This window comes from Sprattus sprattus (assembly GCF_963457725.1).
Source record: "Sprattus sprattus genome assembly, chromosome: 2".
Taxonomy (NCBI): Eukaryota; Metazoa; Chordata; class Actinopteri; order Clupeiformes; family Clupeidae; genus Sprattus; species Sprattus sprattus.
In genome coordinates this window covers 61,905,540-61,932,574 of record NC_137921.1, presented here as the reverse complement: position 1 = coordinate 61,932,574, position 27,035 = coordinate 61,905,540, and the positions used below count along the sequence as shown (strand labels likewise).

Below are 27,035 nucleotides of genomic sequence, written 5' to 3'. Positions count from 1 at the left end.
GAAAGGCATTTCTTTTTTTTTCCATCCACAGATATTGGCTGTGTGTAGACTCAACAACCTCAGATGTTTTATAGTTCTCCCCTTTTTAGGATTGTTCAGATGCCTGGATGCCACCCTGTAGATGTTTATTTTGGTGACACAAGCATTCAAACCCACATGAGCAGTTGTTAAACACTACACCCTATCTTTTACTGGGCTGCAGGGGCCCGTCTTTACACCACTCCCAAAGAAATGTACAAGAATAATCTGGTTATGTCTTCTTGGAACATACTGGGCAAGACAAAAAAGATTCAGGCTTAGCAAATCTAAATCAGATCAAGTGTGGTCCAATATCTGTTTTGTAGCTACGCTGGAGGAACACACCCATGAAAAGAAATCTGAATGTGATTCAAGTGCCCGCTTTCCTCCCCTAATCCTCAAGAAGTGATATTAAGTGAAAATGATGTTGCGTCTTTTTTTGAGGGTGTTCTTTTTCCTCTCAGGGGGCCGCTGTGGAAAGGCACAGCAGAGCGCTTGAGATTAAGCTCCTTTACAATCCCACAGCGTCTGTGCTCGGGGGCGTCAGGGCCACGGCCTGCGTCTCAAAGGCACCATTGTCACCGCCGGCACCAGTGCATAATGCGTCAATCGATGTGTGAAGTCATCGGCTTGCTCCGTGGCCACTCCAGGTTTTTATATCCTTAAACATGCCTGACAATGTACCTGTCATGGCCGACTGGAGGGGTGTGCAGTGTGTGTGTGTGTGTGTGTGTGTGTGTGTGTGTGTGTGTGTGTGTGTGCGACTGGAGGGGTGTGCAGTAAGTCTCAGCCAAACAATGCGCTAGGCCAGCTGCTGTGGGCCAGCCCTGCCGTACCCAGGAGAGGGGCCCCTTGACGCCCAGCCATAAACTAGCAGAGGCTGTGGCACTGAGTCAGGCCCAGTGCATTCAGGCCTCGTTTGAGTTGCGTGGCCATATGCTCACATGCAGTCAGCCCTGAGCTCCTGGAAGAGCAGCACTGCTTCTTAAGGGCTGAATACACATACAGACGGACAGCAGCGGACATCACGGAGCTGCGTTTACCCTCTGACGTCAAAATGATGTCCCTCGGACCCTAGACGTTTCGGACCCTATGCAAGGCTGTGCAGCTTCAGCAAAAGAAAAGAAAATCTCTTTCTCTATGTCTCTCATATATATATATATATTTGTAAAGATACAGACATAAATTAAGATACAAATGTGTAGTGGCGCACGATGAGATTCATCATGGAATTCTCAGTTCCTCACCACCATAGTGTGACTGGGGTTAAAAGAACTAAATGAGACATCAACACACCTGCACAGTTACAAACACAGTTACACTCACAGTCACACTTACTCAGTGGCTTTGTTAGGACATGTAGTGGTGCAGTCCGTGAAACAGACTAACCAAGGCCCCGAGAGCATGCTTACTCACACTCATACACACATAAACACACTTGCTGAAACAGCAGAGGTCCAGACTAGCTCCTGCCATGAAACCCACAGACAAAACCAAAGCTTAAACAAGGGGGGGGGGGGGGGAATCAGTAGATAACCAAACCAGAGGCCCCAGTCCAGAGGTAAACAGGTGCCTGACCTAAAAACTTGTGAAAAATAAACTTGTGGTGAGGGGAGCTCTATAGAAATGAGGCTAAAAACAGCCCCTGCGCGCGCATGTGTGTCTGGGCCACTGGTTCAACAACATGCTCTGTCTGTGTGTGTGAGGGATGTGTATTCCTCTCTACGCATGGATTTCATCTTGATGTTCGCTCACTGGTAAATAACAGGGGAAAGGCTTCCAGAGGACATCTCCAAAGAGTCTTAGAATGTTCAATCACTGTGGGTCATCCACACGCTGCCTGCCTGCCTGCCTGCCTGCCTGCCTGCCTGCCTCTGGGAGCCTCAGCGTGCGAAGCAGCCCTTACAGAGAATCAGCAGCACTGTTTATATTAGTGTGAGTGGAAGCTCCCCGCACACCCGTAGCAAAGGAGAGTGAGAGAGAGCGAGAAAGAGAGAGAGACAGAGAGAAAGAGAGAGAGATAGAGAGAGAAAGAGAAAGAGATTGAGCAGCTTCCCTACAGGAGGCGGTTGGAGCCTGGTGCTAAGGCCTCAGTGGATATGAGAGAGAAAGAGGAGAGAGAGAGAGAGAATGAGAAACAGAGAGAAAGAGATGCTGAGAGAATGAGTGTTGATGTTCTTCATCGCTGACGTCACTCAGTAGTGACGTCAGCGGTAGGTCACTCAGTAGGACTGTAGCCCAGCAGTGGCGCTACACATGTGCTGGCACTTAGAGCGGTGGATATGGCAAAGAGCGAACGTGATCACCAGTGTGTGTGAATGTGTTTGTGTGTGGTGTGTGTGTGTGTGTGTGTGTGTGTGTGTGTGTGTGTGTGTGTGTGTGTGTGTGTGTGTGTGTGTGTGTGTGTGTGTGTGTGTGTGTGTGTGTGTGTGTGTGTGTGTGTGTGTGTGTGTGTGTGTGTGTGTGTGTGTGTTCGTGTGTGTGTGTGTGTGTGTGTGTGTGTGTGTGTGTGTGTGTGTGTGTGTGTGTGTGTGTGTGGGATTGGGCGTGCTGTAGGGTGGGGGTTTCTCGAGGGCGAGCTGTGTTTAACACATGACCTGGACTAGTGCCTAACAACCACATCAGAGCCCAGTGCTGGCCTGAGCCCATGGAGCCTCAAGGGCACGTGCACATGGCGGTCTGGCCAGCTGCCTGTGGCTTACAGAAGCTCAAATGAGGTGTCGGACTCCTGGAGGCTCACCGTGAGGGGGCGGGTGAATCACTGCCTGAATCAAACCAGGAAGAAAGGGATGTACAGAGAGATAGAGAGAGAGAGAAAGAGATTGAGCAGCTTCCCTACAGGAGGCAGTTGGAGCCTGGTGCTAAGGCCTCAGTGGATATGAGAGAGAAAGAGGAGAGAGAGAGAGAGAGAGAATGAGAAACAGAGAGAAAGAGATGCAGAGAGAATGAGTGTTGATGTTCTGGACTCACAATTGAAATAGATTCAGTTTCTCAAAAGGTCTGACTAAAAAAGTCATAACTGGAAACTGGAAATAGAAACGAGTCCAAAGAGCTGCTTTCTGCCGAACATGACTTCATGCCACGAAGTCACATTTGGGGCGGCGGTGGAATGTTTTAACAAATGGAATCAATCGGTGGAACTTGTGACTCATTTGTGACCTGAAACCAAGATTCCTGCCACCCACAACAGAAAACACAAAGGGCATACACACACACACAAACAAACACACTTCCTCTTCAAAGTCAGTCGAGAACACAAAGAGTGGGCCTCCTGAGGCAACCACCTCGTAGCAAGCCGAGGACCTGACGCTTTCACAGGAGGCCCCATACTTCCCTTCTCCACAGGGCATCTCTCCTCCCCCTCTCCTCACTCATCTCCTTGCGGGGGCCTCCGCCTCTGGAGTGCCTCTCCCCTCAAAGCACATCTACTCCACCGCAACTTCAAAGGTAGCTCAGCAGAAGCAGCCTGTTAGCATCGACTTCACGTGCCAGTAATCAGCTCGCTCTGCTACTGCCTCACAGAGGTGTGTGCTGCGCTCCCATGAATGTTTAACAGCCAGCAGCTCCAAAATGCCTGACGCAAAACACAAACACCAATGATTTCTGTCACAGGGGTCGCCTTTTCATTTTGCTTTAGGAAACTAGAAAATGGGTGCCACACACTGTTCTTGTACGCAAAGAAGGGGAATTCACATATTCTTTTGGGAACATGCCACTGAACCCTTCAATGAAGCTACTACAGTCTGAAACAATCACCCACTCTGATGGAGGCAGTCACCCTGGAGACAACAGACCAGCTGCCCCTACTGGAAACATCAGTGTTGCCGTCATCACCTGAACCACTCCAGTGCCTGTTTGCCGTAGTAACTTTCCCACGAACATACCACCAAAATATCAACACAAATCATTGCAGTTGATACAAATCTCATCTACTATCAGTGGTGGTAGTCCATGACTTTAGACACATTGGACGTATAACGTTCCATCGCAAAACAACACTGTAGCTAATCCAAATCATCTGCAAACATGATGCATATCCTGTCAGTCTCTCATGAGTTTATCTCAAGAGGATGTGCATCTTCACACCCTGCGTAACAGTCCTCGCACTAAAGATGTGCAGCTCACTGAAGCTCTTAACCAACAGCTCTTGTGTCCCTCCCCCATGGTTTGTGTGTGTGGTAATTAAACTGACAGTGTGCTTACCTCGAGTTTCAGTGTCACCACGATCTTTATTTGCTCCGCATTGCTTTGTGCACTGCCAAAACAGAGGCCCTGCGGGGTGGAAAGAAATACTCAATTATTCATCTGGCTCTCCATAAAACATGAATATCAAATGTGTCTCGTCAAGAGCCGCTGACGCCCACCACCAAAAATGGGTCTAATGGCTGCCTGCTCCATTTCTGCATGGCTGCCGATCTATCTCTCACAAGGCCCTTGGTCCCTTTCACAGGGCATGGCTCCTCATGGCCAGTTGGTTAACTGTCAACCCTCTTCCCAAATAGCTCGCTAGTTCCTTCAGAGCAAAATGCTCGCAGTGCAAAGTCAAATGGCTGGTGTCAAATTGGATAGAAGCAGCCAGGCTGGATATGAGTGTTTATTTCACATGCATGAGTTATGGTGAGGAGGCTATTACAACATTTAGAATGACATTTGTTTGTTTAAAGCCCCATTATGCAACAATTATACTTCAGGATTAGGGTTAGGATAAGCAGTTTAACCTTAAAATAACAGCTTAAAAAAAATTGGGGCGCTACAATGACTTTTGATGTGGCGAATCGACACCTTGCCATGGTGATAGCAGGGTCCATAGGCATATAACTGCGTTCTGTAGTTTTGCCTGCCGCAGCCTGCCGCTCTGACTTGTTTACTTTCTGCCGATATAGTAAGTAGCTTATTTGCCGTCTTGCTTGGTCTTGTGTTGCACTTGCTTGATGTTTGACTGTGTAAGGACAGTCATTGAGTAACTAGTTTGTCATAATGTCAAAGTCAGCACATTTCAAGAGATTTCGTTAGTTTTAGCTGCTAGCATACCTTTAGCGAATAGCTATTGATCCGTTGTGCTGCTTTAACAAAATAAGCTTTATTCCCAAGGAAGTGCCATCAGTCAAAACCCAATTCTGTGACCACCTCTATCAGCTGCTTCATTCATCCATAATCCTGTGGTGACAGACCTCAGCCAGTTAATGGAGAAGGCAGTAGTGACCAGTTACAGATACATCTCTAGTGAGAACTAAAACAAAAGTGTCATTTTGGGCTGCAGCTCCATCTATCAGTATGTATCACCTCATTATGAAGGATACTGCTGGAGATCTGTACCTAGTCTTTTATGCCAGACGTTCTGTTCTTTTTAGTATGCCTGATGGTTTACCCGATGCTTAGGCTACTTTATAACATTTAATGAGATAAGATCGAACACCTGTATACTCTCACTCACACAAACACACTGAGCTCAGAGCACTGACTTGATGAGGCTTGGGCCAGCATACTGAGAAGACAACACATGAAATCTCCACAGTAGGGTCTCATAGTGGAGTCTTTGTGTGGCTGTGAACAGAGCTCTGTGCAGTCTCCAGTCACACTGAGTTACATGGGATATTCACTAAATGCCTTTTATTTACCACTGACAAGCTCTTAAAAGGCAACATCTTTTAACAAACCAAAACTAATGCATTTATCTTAGAAAAAGAGAACTTTGCTAATCGGGTCCATGTGTGCCAACCAGGATTAGTTAACTCGTAAATCAACCACTGACGAACAAAGTAACACATGCGGACACCATAACTAAACAGGGTGAGTGTGCCCACATCTCCCTTAACAATGTACACTGCACAGTGGGTCTATCTATAGCACAATGTGTGCAGTATCAGCTTCATTCAAACTGACCCACGGACCTCACCTAACCAAAGCACCATACATTCTTTCTAATCAATGCAAAATAAATGACATGACAAAACACAATAACACAGCACGCTTTAATTGCCTAGCAGCATTCATTCACTGCCTGGTGCGCCGAGGCCTGCTGACTGCCTCTAGCTGGCTGAGGCTGAGGCAGGAGGCAGTCTGGGCCTCTACTGCCGTGGGCGGCGTTGGCTCTGAGAGCGGAGAAAATGCAGCGGTGTGTGATTGCGACGGACATTCCTGGCCCTCCTTCCGACGTCCCTTGACCCATTGTTCAGTGTTGTTTTAGCAACAGTGACATCATCGACTGGACAGGATCCACTCCTGGCCCTCATGCCTCTCTCCCCTCATCCCATGTTCTGCTGTGCTGCCGCCGTCATGTCAGGCCCACGGAGAATGTCGATACAAAGGCACTATTGAAAGGCTCGCCCGGTAAACATACACACTTCTGCTAGCATGCTAAGTTAGCGGCAGAGCCTGAGGTGGATAGGAGGAACCCAAAAGCCCTTTATCGTCCACATTCCATGGCTGGAGGAAACGAAACTAGTCATCGTCCAGAACAAGGAGGGCTTGTTAAAACGGTCCAGATTGCCATGGTACCACCCAGACCCAGTGTGGTTCCTGAAGGTATACAGGCTCTCAGCTAGACAGCAGCATTTGAAAGCAGAAAGTGGTTTTAATTGAAGGTTTTGGATAGGAGCTTTATTTCGGGCCCGCCGGATGAAACTGAGAGAGAGGCACAGATGTGCCACGGCCTTCCTCGGCTGCTTTCACTGCAAACATGCAATTTGCTGTGCTCTCCGACTGAGCAGCGTGGCAATTTAGCCGGGCCACATGTTCCAGTCCGGTCCGAGGTCTGCCGTCCCTGGGCTGCCATGGCAGGCAGGCAGACGTCTCAGCAGGCAGTGCTCAGAGAGAGAAGGGGGTCTGGGGGGGGGGGGAACTGCTGGGTATCTTTTCATCTTTTGCCCCTCCAATAAAACATAATGGTGGTTGGGGGATGGAGAGGGAAGGAGAGGGGGAGAGGGGTGGGGGGGGATGACTGTAGGGGGAGAGTGAGTCTTTCAGAGACTCTTACTCACGTGACCAAGCCCAACACAACAAGCACAGTCTTCTCTCGCACTATTTACCAGGCCGGATGAGCCTCGTGCCCTCTCTCTTTCACTCTCTCCCTCTTTCTCTTTTCTCTTTTCTCTTCTACTCACTCCATCTCCAGCTCTGTTTCTCCCTTCTCTCGTGCCTGCTGCTGCGTGACACAGAGGCTCAACGAAGGACTGCTGGGACAACAAGGGGGCCAGGGGCAGTGTGTGTGTGTGTGTGTATGTGTGTGTGTGTGTGTGTGTGTGTGTGTCTGTGTCTCTGTGTGTGTGTGTGTGTGTGTCTGTGTGTGTGTGAGAGTGTGTGTGAGTGTGTGTATGTGTGTGTGTGTGTGTGTGTGTGTGTGTGTGTGTGTGTGTGTGTGTGTGCGTGTGTGTGTGTATGTGTGTGTGTGTTGGTGAGTGGGAGAGTGTGTGTGTTGGTGAGTGGGAGAGTGAGTGTGTGTTGTGCAGGGGACAACAACAGCTCTTCTTTCACCCTCAAATTAACTTCACATTTATAGCCCACACAGAGAGGCTCTCCCTGGCCCAACAATGACACTGCTTCTAAGTAGCAGCTGAGGGTCTTGGGTAAAAAAAATGAGGCTAATCTTAATCTGGCAGCAAACAGCGCTGTATGCAATATTCATCCACAATGGCTGCCTATCACTTAGGGGATGTTTTATGAAATCCCTCACTGCCCTGCTGGGACTTTAAATAGACTGGGGAGGAGGACTGTGTCGAAAAGCGACAGCTCCCTCTGTATCTCCGCTGGCAGGACACACAGCACATGACTGCCAGCACAGAGTGTGTTAAGGATGGATACTGTTGCTCCCAAAGCAAAGTATGTGTGTGTGTGAGTGTGTGTGTGTGTGTGTGTGTGTGTGTGTGTGTGTGTGTTGCCATGATGTTGTTGCACTGAGCAACACAGTTCCAACCAGAGTACACTAAAATGATACAAGCCATGCAGAAGAATCAGTGGTAGCATCCTGATAAAGAATGTGACCACACACCCACTCTGAGAGAGATGAGTGCATAGTATTGTACTGATGTATCAGTGGGCCACCTCTCTCTGCATCCCATCCGCTCTGACATGTCTGCGGACAGGGACAGGGGGACTTGAGGACTGGGTGGGAGCCATCAGTGTGCCAGGAGGCCAGTGAGGCAAGAGGACAGCCATTAGGCCACTGAACCGCATCAGCCCAGAGCCATTGGGTCCAGCAGACGCAGCCATGCAGAGGGTGCCCGGGTAGCCATCCATTAGCGGTAGAGAGGCATGGCTAGCAGTCATGACAGCAAGCTCTTGACTGTCCACAGGGCAGTGTATCCAGTGGGGTTGAGTGAGCAGGATCATAATGTCTAGGGACTAATGTATATCTAAATATGAACTACACCACAGATCTAGCTATAAATAGCTTTACTATAGAACTACATTATCATTCATAATCTGCACATTGGTGTTGCAACTCAGACTACCCTCAAACACAGACAGTCTTTCCACTCTATGTTATCCTGGCTTTGTTCACCTATCTTTGATTTAGCTGAGATTATAGTCTGGATATGAGCAAATGAGACTGTCAGTCCTGTTTTTGCGACTACCAATCGAAAAGCAATGGATAGTGGTTTATGTCATGACAACAAATTTGTAAATTTGAGGTCGCGTAACTGAGTGCAAAGTTCCACAGGCCTCTGTTGAAGTGGCTTCGTTTTATTTTGTTATACGTTTTATTTCCTGACTGCCTCTATTTGGTTTTGCACTGGGATGTAGTGATGCACTGTGAACTCGAAGTGACTTCATCATGGTCAAGATCATTTACCCAGAGATCATCAACACTCAATAGCTGCCCCCCCCCCCCCCTCTCCACCAGTTGGAACCTAATGGAACCCAAGTTCCAGACCACAATGAATGCAGTGAATGCAGGTTTGGTGGAGCCTGGCAACCCTCTATTCGCATTAGGACACGTAGCTTGAATAGTAATACGTGAAACGTCAGTAGTTTTGGATACACTGGTAGTCCCATATATAGTTCCATATCCAGCGTTGATATGAATGTTGGCCACGACTGAGATGTATGCTGCTTCTACCGTATGGGAAATGTGGGCCATCGCATGGCCTAGATGAGCTCCACTTCCGCTAGTGCAACAGTGGGCCAGAGAGACGAGCACACTGGAAGTGTGTCAGGCTGCCTGAATCACAGCCACAACAGGGCCGCTTTTTATAGTCCATACAGATTTAAAACTGATTAAAAATGCAAACTGAAATTGTATGTTGACGATAACAGGAAATGCTCTGTTTTCAATGGTAGCTTTGGTTCCAGAGGACAGAGCCATATTGTCTCATCTGACAACAGCCGCAGTGACGCAAATCTGCACGCATGATATTAAAAACAATGATGCATGCTATTACATATGGATGGAGAGGCTCCTTCGCCACACATACGAGACAAGACCGCTTTTTGTTTTGGCCACAACGTAAAAACTGTTAACACTTGTAAACAGTGTTGCATTCATCGCTGGGACCACACCATTAATAAATTACAAAACATTCTTTTGAGTCCACTTTACCATGCAGCCATCATCACCCCCTTAACTAATTCATTTTTCACAGCAATGGTATTTTGCGTTTGCTGTGATCCATGTGTTTGACCCAAAGTCATACATAAACGTCATGTATAAGGATGGCTCCCTGCTGCAAGGCCACACACATGACTGTCAGTGTCTAAAATCTTACATCTCCCTCCATAATATGAAGCTGGGAAGTATTCTTTTTTCACTGAACTGATTGTGGTGCATATATGAACCTAACACAAACTTGGACGTTTACATCATCTCAGGGTGTGTGTGTGTGTGTGTGTGTGTGTGTGTGTGTGCGCGACTTCCTCCTATCTCCTATGATACACAAAGCATGTGATTTTCAAAGGTCTCCGTGGCCACTGGGCAATTCAGTAGTAATTACAAAATATTTCCAGCTCCTCTTATTTTCCACAGTAAATAAACCATGGCCCTGTCGCCCACTGAGATACTCCAGACAAAGCATTTGATGGCGATCAGGCCTCCTCTCAGGCAGCGGTGTAAAGGCAAAGACTTTAAAGCTACAGCTAAAGCCTGCTACTGCTGCTCCATTTTTATAGTGGCAAAAACACTTGAAGCTGTGGTTAGTTGAATCCATGTATTTATAGATTTTAAATATAGAATTCCCAATTATACTTCAGAGTGTACCACTACTGAGAGAGAGAGAGAGAGAGAGAGAGAGAGAGAGAGAGAGATTGAGATTGTTTGTCTGTGAGTGTAGGTGTGTGTGAAAGAGAGAGAGGGGTGAGAGAGAGAGAGAGAGAGAGAGAGAGAGAGAGAGAGAGAGAGCGAGAGAGAGACAGAGAGTGAACACACACTGAATCTAAGAGGTAAATGACTGCACTAACGATCGGAGGAATTAAAAATAGAATGTATTCAGACAGTCATCCAGTATAAGTGGAGACAAAAGAACTGGAAACTAGGGAACACCCCTTCATGTCATAGGCATTTATGACATATCACATTGTAAACAAACTTTCTTTCCCCCTAACACACAAAGAAACACACACACACACACACTTCTACAAACGGCTGGAAGTGTTGGGCTGATGAGGTTGACAGAATCCGTGAGATGAGATCTGCCCGGTGCTCAGGGGACTCGTGGAAACAAACTGCTCCAGCTAATTGAATTCCTTCTGAAGACATACTCCCAAGGCAGCCATTTCCAATGGCTTCAGTTAGCTCTGTTTTGACAAGTTTTCATGCGACCTATCTGTTTCACACTTCATTTCAGCCCATGAAAGCTGTGATATGATATTGACCCTGTGGCCTTGATCACATGTGTTTGTGTTAATGAAATCAGAGGAAAATACTCACTCCCCTGCTTGGAAGTGCCACCACATTTTCTAATTCAGCTTCATAACGCTGATCATACCAGGATCACGATGCACTCCATATCTCTAGGCTACTGTCGAAGTTTTCTGACCGTACACATTGTTGAAGCCTTGCTTAGACTGCACTCCTTAAAGTTTTTGCCGATAAAATTTGTACATTTATTTTTACAAATAGCTCGTCTATCCACACAGATAGTACCTATCTTAGAATAGAGTCAAGAAATGAGCAATTGAGAATTTAGCCCTAACAGCATCTCTGTCAGTCAGTCCTGAGCTAATGCTAAAGGAGAGAAGGGAAAAAGCAAGAGCACACAATGAGGGGAAACTAACTGCAGCTGGTTCATCACACAGCTGAAGGACAGTGGCACGGTCAAAGCTGGCACATACACTACCTCGAGTCCCAATGTGAACTGTTGCCCTTAGAGTGGACCAAGCTGAAGGGGACTCGCTGTCACATAAAGATAGCTGAGGAACAACGCAGGACGGCAGCGCTGACACTGGCTTGTGTTGTTGTCAGAGCTAGTTCTTTGATCCGCACACTCGTGTGTGTGTGACTTCTCTGAAGCTGTCAGCTGGATGACAGCACATACTCCAGGCCGCTGTTCTCTTAGCACTGATGACAACCAGTGTCACAACACTTGCCTCATGCTGCCTAGTGTGCTAACCTGTCCTTCAGTGACCCACATACCACGCAAGCCGGGGAAATTGATTTTTCATATCCACATACCACATCATGAGCGTGCTTAACTATTTCCCGGGGAATGGACTGGTCACATGCAGTATAGGCTGTGTGGGATTTGGGATGGACTTGTTGGACAGGCTTTAGCCTGGCAGAAGGAGGATGGCAGGAGCTCCCTGTTACATCATTGTGGGCCTACAGCTAAGCAACTGGCACCAGTCAGCAAGCCCAGTAATCAGTCCTGGCCTCTTCCAAATGCACACATCATGACAGCGCCAGTGACTTCACCGCTAAGCTCAGAATATACCGTAATGGCATCCAGTAAACAAATGCAATGCAATTGAAATAGAAAGGCCCTTCAGATTACGCCATCTTGTAACTTACAACTTTGCATTCCACTATAGCCTTAGACAGTTGGAGGGTGGAGTAATAATGACTGTGTTGGTGGCACAGCAGCCATATTGTCAGGAACCAAGCACCAAGAACCCAATCTTCGCTGAGAAACCACTGTGGTAGCTGTGGAGAGAGTGTACCAAAAATAGTCTATCTATCATTTAAGTACGGTTAGTATTCAACAGGGCTTTTAGGAAAGGCACCCCTGATAAGGAACCACAGATATGTGAGAACCCCTACTAAATTATCACGTTCCTATATACATTTTATACAGGATGTTTTTCATTACATATCAGTACTTCGTAAGAGAATAATGTGAACAAGATATTATATAAACCATATCTTGTGACTATTATGTGAATATCTTCTTTAATACGTAGGAGAAACACTTGTTGTCAAGGGTAGAACCTGTACATAGGCCTAGCATTGGAACCTAACTCTGGCTCTGCAGACATACTAAAAGAGACTTCATACAAACTCATTGTGGTCATAAATATGTTATGTACATTTTCATTGCTTTGGGTGGCATAGTTCAAATCATCGTTCCTACTGAAGCTGACCTTGAGTATGGGCGTTGATATTGTGCTTATATTCACCGGTGGCCTGTAAGATAATACACCTCGATAAGCAAGGGCTGTCTGCAGTTTCCAAGGTTCCCTTCTGGTGAAGCTGCTGCAGAACATCCAAACGTCACATACACAGAAACAGCACCCTCATCTTAATTCACACCTGTCTATTGTTCTATAGCGTCTCAGACTAGGTGTCTCCTAGTGCAGTCTGCCAATGAGTGAGGGATGATTTTACTCTAGTCTTTAACATTGAGTCAATACAGTAAAATAATTACAACAATCACTGACCTAGAAACTGACTACTTGAATGTGCTTGACTATAATTTGTGTAACTGTTCAACGACATGGGTTGCGTACACAGAAGGCAATCAGTGTCCATCAAAGGATTACAGCATAACACAAGCAAAAACCTCTCTCCATTTATTAAGAGTTATGACCAATTTCTACCTAGGCCCTTACTGATTCATCTCTAATGCTACAAGCCCTCTCAAGAGGAAATCAAAAACAACAGACAAGATACTATCATCATTTAGTTTCCTGTCAGGAAGACAAACACAGAATGACAATGAATAAACTTATCCAATCTTCATTGTCTAAACACAAAAGAAAATCAAATCCAACCCAAAATACATTTTTGGACAAAATAAAGCTGAATGTCATAAACAAAACATCCTCTCAGAAAAAATAATAATATGGATGTTGATATTGTTAGGTATGAGGACATCAGCTATCATTGAGAGCCTGCAAGTTCCTAGTGCAGTGACGCATTCATGAGATGCACAAATCATACATATCTATATCATTCCTGCTTTGTTTACCACCATGTCCCTCCTGAAAAACTGCAGCTCCTGCTTACAGGTAAGATAATCCATGTCAAGAGATGCATGATAGATGACTGTATTACCCCAAAACACCCAAAAATGGTCAGGGAATTTCCTGTATGCATCAGTATAATGAACACAGAGACTATAAATGTCCAGATCAAGGACAGTTTTCACCTCAGGCAAAGGAGGCTGCTTTGTGGTCTCCCAGCGGGATACAGGACAATATTTGGACACCAAAGTAAGTGAGAGCAGTTCACCCCCAGCTATTAATTAAAAAAAAACAATTTCAAAAACATTCAACTCAATATCAATGTTCAACTCCAGTTGAACTTGCTCAAATATCCTGCAAATGTAGACTTATTGGGGTCATCATAGAGATGCTTTGTAAACAGATGCATGTGACCTCTCCCCTAGTTAAGACGAAAATTGGAGTCAAGACTATATATGTAAGGTGGTCAACGTTTAACTAAACAATAAGTAATTCAGTAAATCAATTACCGACGTAACCTCGCCACGTTCTTATGTTCTGATTCATTCATACTGTCCGAGGCCTATCGCCTGGATGAGGTGTGACGCCATCACACTTACCATTTAGTAACGGTGTGTTTGTAAAACGCACAACTGTTACAACAAAAAACTCTCAGTCATGAACGACCAAAAGCATTCTCTACCAAAGCCCAGCATCCTAAAGCACCAAACTGTGCCAAGTTCCAGCTTGCATCAATGGCTCGTTCTTGACTGGCACACAGCTAGTGACTGACAATAACAAGGTGCTGAATTCGATGCTTTTATGGGTTGAAACGGGTGTAATGGCACAAACACTAGATAATAATTACAAGACTCAAAATGATCTTTGACACATTATTGCTGAGATGTTTACGACAAAGGTAGACGCGATTTATTGAGCACGAATGCGACACATCCCTGATGGTTGAGACAGCTGGTAGGGTTTTTCCTCTTTTTCTGCAGACACAGCACAAAAGCACATCGTTTGAAATGAACATGTGCTATTTTCTGCTGCACTGCAAAGATATGTACGAACACAGAATCACTACCTTAGACACATTTAAGCACTAATGAATGACAACACATTCAGTGATCGCAAGTAAGTCAGATCAAACATTTCTTTATCTCAAACACTGAAGTTTCATTAACGTTCTGGGCCTTTACAACATAGCCTACACAAACGCTGGCAAACGAAACGAGGGACCAATCAAATTCATTGATTTAGCGAGCGAACTACGGGTTTGCCCTTTCCCAATGCATGTGATTTATACAGTATTAACTAGCCTACCTGGCTGTAAAAGACAAACAATGTCCTTACCTTGTTAATAAACGTCTAATGATGTAAGCGAATGTAGTCCATTATATGGGCCTATGATCCAGTTTGCGACGTTTGGTTTGTTTTCGAATATAGCCTACTATAGAATCGTGATTTTGCGCTCTGTCCACTCGCCGCAGCCACAGTGAGACATATGATGGCGAAAATGCTGCTGAACCACAATGAAACTAACGGGACTAGTGGTGTGATTGACATCTAGATGGGCCAATAGAGTAGCCAGACACATATCATGGGGTGGAGAAACAGGGGTTTGTAAACAGGTTAGGTGGAGTGCAGCCAGACATCGACATCACCGTCGCTTGTCTCTAACTGTTGTGACCAAAAGCATGAAGAAAATCTAAACATTTTTGTTTGTGAGTTGCTCCGACTGGGTTTCTTCAAATGTATCTAATTTATTCAGAATTGTAAAACATTTAAAGCGAATTAGCCAATTTGATATTTATGGACGGTGTGTAGGCGTAGTAGGTCTGCTAGAAGTCCACTCTCTTAACAATATAAACGTTGCACGGCTAAAAGTACAAATACGAATGTCAATTAATGAGGTTCAATTTAAATGATCAAAGGAGAAAGATAGATTTAATTTTTATAAGAATGTCGTCAGCCATAAGAAAATAACAAATGTGGGCTATTATATTGAATATGGCACGGGCAGGCCATAATCCAACACATTTCTAATTAATTAGCTTATAGGCCTATACTTAACAAAAAAAAATAAGGCGTAATGGTAATGCCACATCAGACATTTCAAAAATAAAGTCTGAAGTAAGTTCGTTGCATGACTTAGGCAAACACTTTGGTTTGGAGCGCCCCCTAGCGTTTATACGCATACATAGTGACATCAGCTCGTCATCCTCTGTAATGTCCGCATGAATGCTCCACATATCCTAATTCTTGGGACAATTAGTGTGAACTTTGCAGGCTTAATTACGAATGGGGGGCTGATGAAATATACAGTGAATGCATAGGAATGGAGTCTGTGAGAATGGATTAGCAAAAAAAAAAAAAAAAAAAAAAAAGACCATCTTATGGATGCTGGACTGGAACCACTGATAAACAGAATTCAAGTTTGTGGGTTCATCATTATGTCATCATCTAAACAAAAACTACAGCTATTACAGGTGTGGATTGTGGTCCCTGCCATTGGGTTCTCCTTTTATAGGCAGCCAGCTAGCTATTGACATGGTAGTTTATAGACTTCACATGATAAATCAGTCATGAGTAATCGAATCACAGCCCACTAATTCAAAACCTCAGCTACTTCAGTGAGCTTTTGACTAAAGCTTACTTGTGGGTGGTCTATGGGAAAAAGAAAAACTGTAGTGTAAAAATTCTTACCTACAAAGTCCCCTTTAAAAAGTAAACCTTTTTAATGTAGAGTATGCCATGACTGCCCGTTACAGTGTAATAGTAAGTGTTACCCTACTTTTATTTTGAATCCATTTGGGTTTATCATGGAGTGTCATGGCCACCTGTAAATACCCACACATGGCTGTTGAAATCATCTTTGCACTATTTTTGCTGCACTCACTCAAAATTCTACCTCAGGACATTGACCATCTGTCACTCGTACATAAACACACACACACACGCACGCACGCGCAAACACACACACACACACACACACACACACACACACACACACACACACACACACACACACACACGCACACACACGCACACGCAAACACACACGCACACGCAAACACACACGCACACGCAAACACACACACACACACACACACACACACACACACACACACACACGCGCAAACACACACACACGCGCAAACACACACACACACACACACACACACACACAAACAAACATGGGGTCCATCTGCTGTTCTCGTTGTCTGCCGGTATGTCTGTCTTCCCCTCCCTCGCTATAGTACTTTAGAACTCTCCAGTAGTCATTTGGGTGTAAATCTCCTTCAGTCTTGTTTTTCTCGATCATACCAAAAAAGCTTACAATTTTTTCCTGGATCATTGTGTGAAGTTGATATTATTAATATAAACTGTATGCTCAGCCACTAACCTGTATTTAGTTTTCTTGGCTGCTGTTCAATACATCTCTGACCACTTATCTCTCATAGGACATGGAATACTCTAGAATTGTAAAAATGGAATTGAGAGAATGTCTTATAGGTATTTTGCCATCTATAAAAGAGACGCCAGTCTTGTGTGTAATTCATCCATTTAGTTTTATGGAACAAGTTGAAAGTTACATGTACCTAGAGAGGATGTTTTGGCTGGTATCCTTGTTGGGCTTGGTTAGTTAAAGGCACCCAGTGCAACTTTCGAGGCTTAAAAATAAACATTCAATTTCTAGTCTTGTTTACACGTAGTAAGTTTCAATAACTCCATACCATTACATATCGACATTCAAGGAGCAAAGATGAGACGTCGTTGTGTGGTGAGAACTGATAGAAAATCGATAACAACAACAATCGCCGCCATTTTCTTTATTTTTTGTTACCTACAATAAATAAAGCATGATTCCAGTCAATGGAAAAATGGCCTCTTCCAACCGGCGATTGTTGTTGTTTACGATTTTCTATCAGTTCTCACCACACAACGACGTCTCAACTTTGCTGCTTGAATGTCGATATGTGATGGTATGGAGTTATTGAAACTTACTACGTGTAAAAAAGACAAGAAATTTAATGTTTATTTTTCATTGAATGTTTATATAAAGTTGCACTGGGTGCCTTTAAAGTAGTTTTCTTCTTTTAAAAAAAACTAATGTTTTGTAGGTAATTTTTTAACATTATGGTGCAGGTGTCTGTGTAAGCACATGAGTTACCACATTCTGGTTAACTTTACTAGACTCTCATTGTTCTCTAATGACATTTGTAACCCTATGAACCAAGTGACCAATTAGCAAGTTGTTAGCTCTACCTTAGCCTAGAACACACTGTGATTGACCTAGACACTGTTAAAAACAATAACAGTCACAGGATTTATTAAAATGTAAAAATCAAATGTATCTAAATAATCAAGAATATCAACACAAGTATGCATTGCAAAAATGTATATTCCATTTCTAGGTCGGGGCTGCACTTGTTTCCATTTGGACATTATGTTGCAGTCTTACTGGAAGGCAAACATTCCTCCTCCCAATTAAAAATGTAGGCCTCTTATAGTTGTGTAGTACCATGTTTCTCCACTTTGGGGCACTGGTTAGCCAAGGACTGTGAACGTATAGAAAAAAACATGGCTGTATAATTGACAATATATTTCTTCATATTTTTTTTCAAGTCATCCACTGCAAGCTATTCACAACAGTTTTTTTTTCTTTAAAAAAAAGTTGTAAACTGAGTCCTCATCCCTGGGCTGTCAGCACCATGATCTCCCAAGGTAGGCATTTTTGATTGATTTTGCATCAACTATTGTTTCACTTTAAAAGAGACTTGCTCACTCATTGACTATCATTGACACACAGTGTTGACTATCAGCTGCATTTAGAACTGCAGAACATTAATTTCTGCAAGTGGATTCTACACTCATTTGCATGGAGTAGCAGGCAGTGAAAGAGCCGATGCCTGTGCAAATACAGAGACTTATTTCACAGTTATTGCCAGCAAAGACAGTCTATCTCCTCACTTCAGATGGAAGAATACTTCAGCTAAGTCATTAAAGTGGACAGCCAAATGGTCAGCCATTTCTGCCAAGCAGGAGGCAAACTATATTTACATTCCGCCGATAAATCTCGGTGACGCAAAGATTAAACTCTGTCACTGCGATCATCACTTAAGACAGGCTCAGTTGAGGTTGGCTGTGGTCAAACATGTGCATGCACTAATACTAGTGATGTGGCCCTGGAGTCCATCGATAGGACTGACCTCTCTGACACAGAGATACTTACAGCTACATAGAGCCAAAGCTCCAGTCACTTGAAGAGACAGACAATGATCAATGTAACAGTATGAGGAGAGGATAAGGCCTTTAGAGCATTTCATGCACACAATTCAGAAATGCATTTAAAGGAGAAGAAAATACAGCATAACAGCCTACAACAACAGTAACATGAAGAATACAATTCTCTCCACAATACAGTACATCCAAGAAAAATAAAATAAAATAAAAAAGTCTTCCAAGAGATAGTATCAAAATGTAAATGCTTTGTCTTCAGCTATGTCCTTATAAGAGAATTCCCCGTGGGTTGGAAGGCAGGTAGAAAAGATATCAAGTAAGAATTTTGACGTGTTTTCTCCTGTGTGCAGAAACACACACCAACCTGCAGTTAACCTGGTTCAGTTCTTTTTTTTGATTCTCGTGCAGTGATCCTGGTGCAGACATCCATGGCAGGTGGTAAATCTTCATCAACATGAATCAATGAAATCATAAAGGCATCCGATTATGAGTAGGCCATGGAGCATAGTAGAGTTCAATGCTTTATGATGTATCATGGAAGAACACTTTGTCAGGTTGAGATGGTTTTAACCCTGACCCTTTCCCGGTGGCCCCACCAGGGTCATTCCATGAAGTGCTGGCATATGGAACCTCCCGTCAGTTGATCATTTCCACATTTGTCAGACATTGCTCATAGGCTTTTTCACTTTCTTCACTTTGGGAGAGAAACAAAGACAGAGAAAAACTATAGTAAATACTTTTTCTCAATGACTAAATGACATAACATATTCAAATGCTGTCAATAAACTAATTTGCTTTTGATCAATGAAGAAAATGCCACTGAGAGCTCGTTTAAATGTTTTCAAATGTGGTTTTGCTATTCATCCAACGTTTTTCCCACATGATCACAAATAGGACCCAGTTTCCATTGGACGGGTCCCAGAGGAAACCACTATTGCTCCAGCCATTTCAGATGCTGGAGTTATGGCTCTGTGTATCACATGGTGATGCAAGTGATCCATCGCACAGCTAAAACAAATTAGTGTCAGAAAAAACAAACTCATGTAGACTGCCAATGCTTTAATGGTTTTAGCTTGTCAATCAAGAGAACTGACAACTTTACTCATGTTATGATCACTGACTGCAATATAGTGTAGAAATCATTTCTATTGTCATTGAATGTTTTGCATTCTCGTGGCTAGAGTATATTTTTTATTTATTTCCAAACTCAATAAATGTTAAAACAAAAAAAAAGATCTTAATTAGTAATCTTTTATTTTTTTTCCATTATGCATCAGCATGCCTTGTTCATCCATTACATGCTAAGTTTAATGACCTAATTTTCCATCCATTAACTGGGTTAGTTGGCCTTCGACTCCACACTTACCTCTGGATGCTCCCCTCCACCTCCTCAATGGTGTCAGGCAGGGCCTTGTTGGCCGTCTCTGGCAGCAGCATGGTGAGGGCAGCGCCCACTAGTGGGCAGAGGCCAAACACCACCATCGGGGCCTGCGGACTGTATCTCTTCAGGAGGTAGATGATGGGTGCAATCACCCCCCCTGCTCGGGCACACATAGAGCCCATTCCTATACCACTCTGCCTAAAAATAAGACAATACACAGGTTAAGACCATGGAGAAACATGGATACCCTGTATTTCACTCTAATGTTGTAAGGGGGATAGGGGGGGACACATGCTACAATATTCCAAATTCCAAACAGAGAATGACAGTGTAAATCTTACTGACTGACTTACTCCTATGTCAAAGTCATGTCCAGCTCTTTAAGACTAGGGTTCCTAGTTTGATAAATGTACACTTTTCATTTTCATTACCTCCGCCAAGGAGGTTATGTTTTCACCCCTGTATGTTTGTTTGTTTGTTTGTCTGTTTGTTTGTTTGTTTGTCAGCAGGATTACGCAGAAACGCATGGAGCGATTTCCATCAAACTTTGTGGGGAGATTGGGTAATATAATGGCAATAATTGATTAGATTTTCAGATGTCAAGGTCAAAGGTCAAGGTCACAAGGCGGAGGTTTGCATTCTCTGAATGCTCCCATTCTTGTTTAATATGTTTTGTTGCTAACCAGGGCTATTGGAACTAACATATAAGTTGACATTTCACAGCGGGTGTGTCCGAATTCAGTAAGGTCGTAAAGTTTCAGTATTAAGTTAACTTATGCAGTTAAGAAGCCATGTTGTAAAATGACATTCATTAACATAATATACGTATAATGGCTTACAAGAATGTCTGTAGAGGTCAGAGATCGAAAGCTAACAACATGGCGGCGAACACATTCCAACTAAATGGTGAATAGATTCCAGTTGCTTCTCTCCTGCGCAACTGGATGTTGCAGGTTTGCAACGTCATTTTTACCATAGTTGTAGAACAACATTTATTACACGGCCATAAAGTGAATTACAAAGTCATTGGGCTGGTCATGCAGTATGTGTTATCTAATAAAATGTTGTTGATGACATAATAAACATTGGACAGTGTCATTTTTTAAATAATTTTTTTATATTTATTATTTCCATTGAGGGCTTATTTGACGTGAGATTGATGAAGATCAAACCTTTTGGTGCGAGATTTGGATGCTAACCAGAGATGGGACTGAGGTCATCTGGTAAAACTACAATTGTAGCAACTATCAACAGTTAATGTTGTGTATGTCTGCATGCATATCAGCCTTACCTTACAACAGTGGGGAAAATCTCTGCTGAATAGACATATATGATGGACAGGGAGGCAGTAATTCCAAATTTGCCAACCATGGCTAAGGCTGTCCTTATGATAGACAGATCTGTGGAAACAGGTATGGGAAACTGAGTTACGTACAGTTGAAATAAACAGACAAACAAAAACATATGACAGTGTTCTGGCCAGACATTTCTTATACTGAGACAGAAGTCAGCCTTCCGACCTCCTTAATTATACTACAAAAACATGTCTGACTTACAAAAGAGCCAATTAGATCAACGGTTTTCTACTTTGCACACACAGTTCTGCTCTCTCTCTCTCTCTCTCTTTCACTCACTCTGTGTGTGTCCTCAAATGTCTCCAAACCACAAAGTTCCCTTTGAATACCAAATCTTCATAAACCCTCCTATAAAATTGAGCAAAGATTACATCACCAAGAGCTGCACTCATTAGCCAAGCAAACAAAACAAGTCCCCAAGGCCTCCTAGGAATCCACACAGCCACACAAGGGTCTCATTTAGAGCCATGGGGGTCGGGGCTTACGTGTGTGTTGCACCAGAGAGACTCTTACCATCAGGGATGAAGATGGTCAGTAGACAGGCCAGGCCTCCAACGGTGAGGAAGGCCAGCTGAGATATCTGCCGGGACCGGTTCAGGGTGAAGAGTGTGATGGTTCGCGCCGGCATCTCCACCAGGCCGAAGATGAACTGAGTAAGGTAGATGTTGATCCCAAAGTCGGAGATGTTCAAAGACAGGCCGTAGTAAACAAGCACATTCACGAACCTGCATGTGACATGAGCACAGAGACAAGAATAAAATCACTTTGCCTGACAGGGGTAGTATTTAGTCATTTGAATTTACTTAAGACTGGAGTGGTTGGATTGTTGTTTCTTGTCCACAGCTTTTTCCATAAATAAATAAACTACTCTGGCAGAGTTGTAACAGGTGATTAATTTCCAACTGTGACCAAGGTATGCATTTTTTGTGTGAAATGGTGCACTTGCAGTCAAACCGGTAATGGCAAACTTACCACAGGTAGAAAACAATGAGAGACTGCCTTCTCATTTTTGGGGTGCGGACCAGATCGATAACAGTGTGCTTTCTCTGATTCTTAACTGTCTTGGCACTTTTGTGATCCTAAGAAAAGAACATGTTTGGCTCACTGTATTGTGAACTTTCTCAATATAATATTACATAAGAAATACAACACACAAGGAAATACAACAGGGCTTTATTAACATCCTTATCCTTGCCCGTATTAAATGTTTCGGCATTCACTGCACTTTCAAAAGAGGATAACATTTTAAAAAACGAGTGTTGTCCAAGGCTATGGTCTACCTTTAATACTAATTAAACTGCAAGCATTTGACCAACCTGTTGAAGATCAATGTCATCTCTTAGTGGATTTCCATTGACAAGCGCTGCTTTCCGGATCAGGTCCAAGGCTTCCTCATTTTTCTGGTTCGCCATCAACCAGCGAGCTGACTTTGGAAGAAGCCTGCAGAGAAACAGAGGTGCTAAGACTATGCTAAGACTATGTCTCTAGACACAATCTCTAAGATTTTGAGAGGAATCAGTTCATTTGTAATCAGTTTGCGCTTTCTTTTCCTACCAGATGTAAAAGATGAAGAGGAAGCCAGGAGCAGAGATGGCCAGCTGAAGGTGCCGCCAGTCCCGGATCAAATATGCAACCCCCGCCAGCAGAATATACCCAAACCCAAAGAAGTAGTCAGTGATAATGCCAGCCAACATGCGGTGCTTTGGCCCGGTCCACTCCGTGCCTGTAGTGAAGGGGTCAACATGATAATGGTAGCGGTTCAGGTTGTTCATACAGTATGTAGCGCACACAGCGGAGCATTTCTACTGTGACTCGCACATAGGGCGTTTTGCACAACCAACCTAATACGAATGCGTTCATGATGACAGCGGAAATAGTGGTCCCGACCACAAAGCGCAGCAAGATATAGATGGAGAACGTCGGGGCAAAAGCTGCACCAACTCCAAACACAACCTGCAGGGCCAATCCAACCAGGATGATGGTGCGTCTACCATACCTGCAACAAGAGATTGGATTGATAGGTGAGGCATGGAACCCATCCTCCCCTTTTGGTATGTGTGCATTTATATAAAGTGCCATTGTGTGGGGGTTGAATTGGAGCCTTTGAAAGCAAGATATGTGCTGTGCATTAGATTCACTCTTGCGTTAAAACATGGCAGACAAACAACAAGTCATTTGAAATGGTATTACCCCCACATACAATTAAAATCACTATGGAATAACACTGTATTACCCCTACAGACTATTAATATCACTATGGAATAACACTGCATTACCCCTACAGACTATTAATATCACTATGGAATAACACTGCATTACCCCTACAGACTATTAATATCACTATGGAATAACACTGCAAATATAGAAATAGCATTTTTCTGTGCAGGACAGAAATGCCCCAAAATTTCTGTCCGCGGAGAACATCTCCAGACATTCCTCATTGGTTTTGGTTTGCTAAATTGCTGGTTTATGAAGATTTGGTATTCAAAGGGAACTTTGTGGTTTGGACACATTTGAGGACACACACACATAGAGAGTGAAAGAGAGAGAGGTATAGGAGAGAGAGAGAGAGAGAGAGAGAGAGAGAGAGAGAGAGAGAGCAGAACTGTGTGTGCAAAGTAGAAAACTGTTGATCTAATTGGCTCTTTGTAAGTCAGACATGTTTTTGTAGTATAATTACTAAAACCTGTAATGGGTTGCAAAGAGTATATTTACTTTGCAACTTGTAAAGTACATTCTGAGTTAATGATCATCCTTTTTACACAGCATTACTCTTTGTCCACATGAATCCTATTGATGTTTTCACCCTTAAAATGGTTCCAATAGTGTCTGTCAGGTTATGGCCCAGAATGGCCCAGATTAATGCACAGGCTTGCCGAGGCTCTATCTTAGGGGCAGCACCTGTGCAAGGACCCTAGACTAGCCAGACTACTTTTGATTTACTTCTAAAAAAAAAAACCTTGACTGCTATTGGCCCATAAGAAACATTAAAGAAATGAAGCAGCTGATTGGGTAGATGTGGCCAGGTTCATCAGGTCAATTTAGTTTTTAAATAATGTCACTGTCACTGCTACTGGACAGCAAAGTGTCAAAATATAAAAGCATGGCACAAAAACTAAAAATGCAGCTGAAAGAACAGTGTGACATATTATCTTCTAAATGGATATTTCAGGACAAGCGATTCTTCATCTTACTTAGTCAACTACATAATCAAGATCCACGGCAGTAGATTTGTGACGGACAGCCTCACCTGTTGCTGCACAGAGGATGCAAATACCTACCTAAGCTCAGACACTGCATGTGCATACTGGGATAAAATTTGATTTGACCAGCCTCATACAGGACTTCTCTGTCAGAAAAACCTGGAGGAATATGGTTTTACATGTATCTATATGTACATAGAGGAATACGTATTTACATGTATTTATGCGGATGCGCTGCTGCTGTTGTGTTTATTGACCATTTTGGGTTTGTTTTATACGTGTACGACACAGTGGTTTCATTTGTGTCTCTGTAAGGAGGTGGTGATTTTGTCTCAGTTGGGCTATCAACAATGTGACCGGTTTAGAACGTGACCAGCTGTTACCAGCTTGCAGATGCACTGGTAATGCCTTTCCTATAGCCTTGCTGTTTCTAGTGAAGGATATCCCAATGTGTATGTATGCCAGTGCTCGAGTGTGTGCATGTGGGATGTATAATAGTCTTGGCACACTTTTACACGTGGCACTAAAGAGAAGAGAAAAGAGAAGTCTAGGGGCCCATGGCCACCTTAATCGGCCACTAAGCCCAGAGTTGATAAAATGATAACCCCAAGCACACATAACAAAAATAATAGGGTAAGAGATCAAGCACATGAGCCTGTACAGCTCAAGGTGTCTGTACTTACTTATCTGACAGAGTACCAAAAAGCGCAGCACCAACCAACAGACCAAACATATAGATAGAGGATCCAATGTTGTTCAAGGTGGCATTTTCACAAACCAGATCCCACTGTAAATCAGAGAAAAGCAGAGAGGGAAACTAAGTTCATGTGCAAACATACGTATCCACTGACGTCACAACTACTTACACGCACACGCACACACACACGCACACGCACACGCACACGCACACGCACACGCACACGCACACGCACACGCACACGCACACGCAAACACACACATGTAAGTACATTTGCACATCAGCAAACCATTGACACTCTAACAACAACATAAATAACATTTCCTATCGCCTTCATATTTGGTAAAGCTCTGTATTAATAGTGATCATATATTTTTTTTTCTTAGTTTTGTTTTGCAGATGAATGGGATATTCCTTCCCACCCCTTCATCTGTCTGAGCAGCAGTCTATTGTTGAAATTCCACATATGAGAGAACTGTACACAACATCTGGATCTGGCTCCGCGGGCCCAGCGTGAGCAATCATATCAGCCGGGGTCACACAGTGGGGCTCACGCTGGAGACCCCGGACCTGGGCCAGCGGTTCTGAATCAAAACCGGGTGAGCTGGTGGTCCCACGCATCACACGGGCTGCACGGCGTGGCACTGTGTCCGGTGGGAGGACTCCAGACGTGAGTCTCACATGGCTGCCTGTCGCAGCAAGCAGCAGCAAGCAGCAGCCTGTCGCAGCAGCCAAGGCCAGGATGCCTGCACCACAGGACCCTAACCCCCCCCTGCCCCCCGCCCCAGGTCCTATTCTAGGTCCAGCATCGCAGCACTCATATGTCAGACCCTGCTCCACACTCTCGTGTCTCCACAGGGCCCCTGAGAGAGCCTGTCATGCCTGTCCCTCATGCTAAACAACAAAGCGGTGGGGGTTGCTTGAGTTCATTGGGTCCATCGGCTGCGTTTGTTCTACAGAGGTGCGTTGAGTTTTGCTGTTCTCAGTTCTTTAAAGGAAGGGCTTGGACTCACCTCAGTGACCACCGTACTGTGGAAGATCTCCTTGCTGTACTCCCAGCCTCCCTGGCAGCCGCCCACACCTAAGCCCTCGCTGACAGCCCGAGTGCTGCTGTTGCTGGAATAGGCCTGAGCAGATCCCTCCGCGGAGCACGACAGCTCCACCTGGCTGAAGTTGAAGCTGGGTTCCTGGCCGGCGGGCGGGGGCCACGTGGAGAGGCACAGGTGAGGGGGCACGGCGCTAGTAAAAATAGACACAAACATGTGGAATGCCAGCAGGATCTGTGGTAGGCAGATCCAGATATACAGGGTTTTCTGGAACCTGCCAAAGCCCCCGATCTCATTCAGGACGTCATCAAACTTCATTCTCCTTCTTATGGAAATGGAACAGGCACGTCTTTAATTCCCAGCCTGGAGAGATCCCAAACAAGCACCCCGGGGTGGGGGAGTCACACTAGTATATGAGGACTGTGAAAGAGTGGCTGTGAGGTGGAGGCAGCTGGCCGGGTGTGACTGACTGTTAGTTGCGGTTGTAAAGGACCTAGCTCATTCAGAAGGACTGCTTGCTGCTACGATGAACTGGCAGCACTGCACACCGTGGGTAATATAACCACACCGCTGGGCGGAGTCTCCTCACATAGGGTGGAGCTATGCTTTTGTGATGATCTGTTTGAGCCTCCTCCCACTTACACACCAGTCTCTCTCTCTCTCTTTCTCTCTCTCTCTCTTTCTCTCTCTCTCCCTCTCTCTCTCTCTCTCTCTCTCTCTCTCTCACTCTCTCTCACCAGAACAAAACAGCAAAGCATTCATTCAAAACATTCAACA

The 27,035-nt window shown here is 44.2% G+C and overlaps 2 protein-coding genes across 3 annotated transcripts in view; both read right to left on the bottom strand.

The window, feature by feature from the left end:
* fynb (FYN proto-oncogene, Src family tyrosine kinase b) overlaps nucleotides 1-14,813 on the bottom strand; it is a 50,434-nt gene extending 35,621 nt beyond the window's left edge. For both annotated transcript variants that reach the window (XM_080832231.1, XM_080832229.1), the window contains exons 1-2: nucleotides 14,686-14,813; nucleotides 4,222-4,290 (exon numbers count right to left, since the gene is read on the bottom strand). The gene's annotated coding sequence lies outside the window, so the exon portion shown is untranslated. The remainder of the gene's footprint in view (nucleotides 1-4,221; nucleotides 4,291-14,685) is intronic.
* LOC308382818 (solute carrier family 22 member 6-A) lies at nucleotides 1,254-26,576 on the bottom strand (the record flags this gene model as incomplete). Its single annotated transcript, XM_080860340.1, has 10 exons — nucleotides 1,254-1,314; nucleotides 19,943-20,155; nucleotides 21,249-21,357; nucleotides 21,826-22,037; nucleotides 22,285-22,391; nucleotides 22,629-22,752; nucleotides 22,867-23,035; nucleotides 23,154-23,308; nucleotides 25,199-25,302; nucleotides 26,226-26,576. 10 exons carry the CDS (start codon nucleotides 26,574-26,576, stop codon nucleotides 1,254-1,256), a joined length of 1,605 nt encoding a protein of 534 aa, XP_080716466.1.
* Between the last annotated feature and the right edge of the window lie 459 nt (nucleotides 26,577-27,035).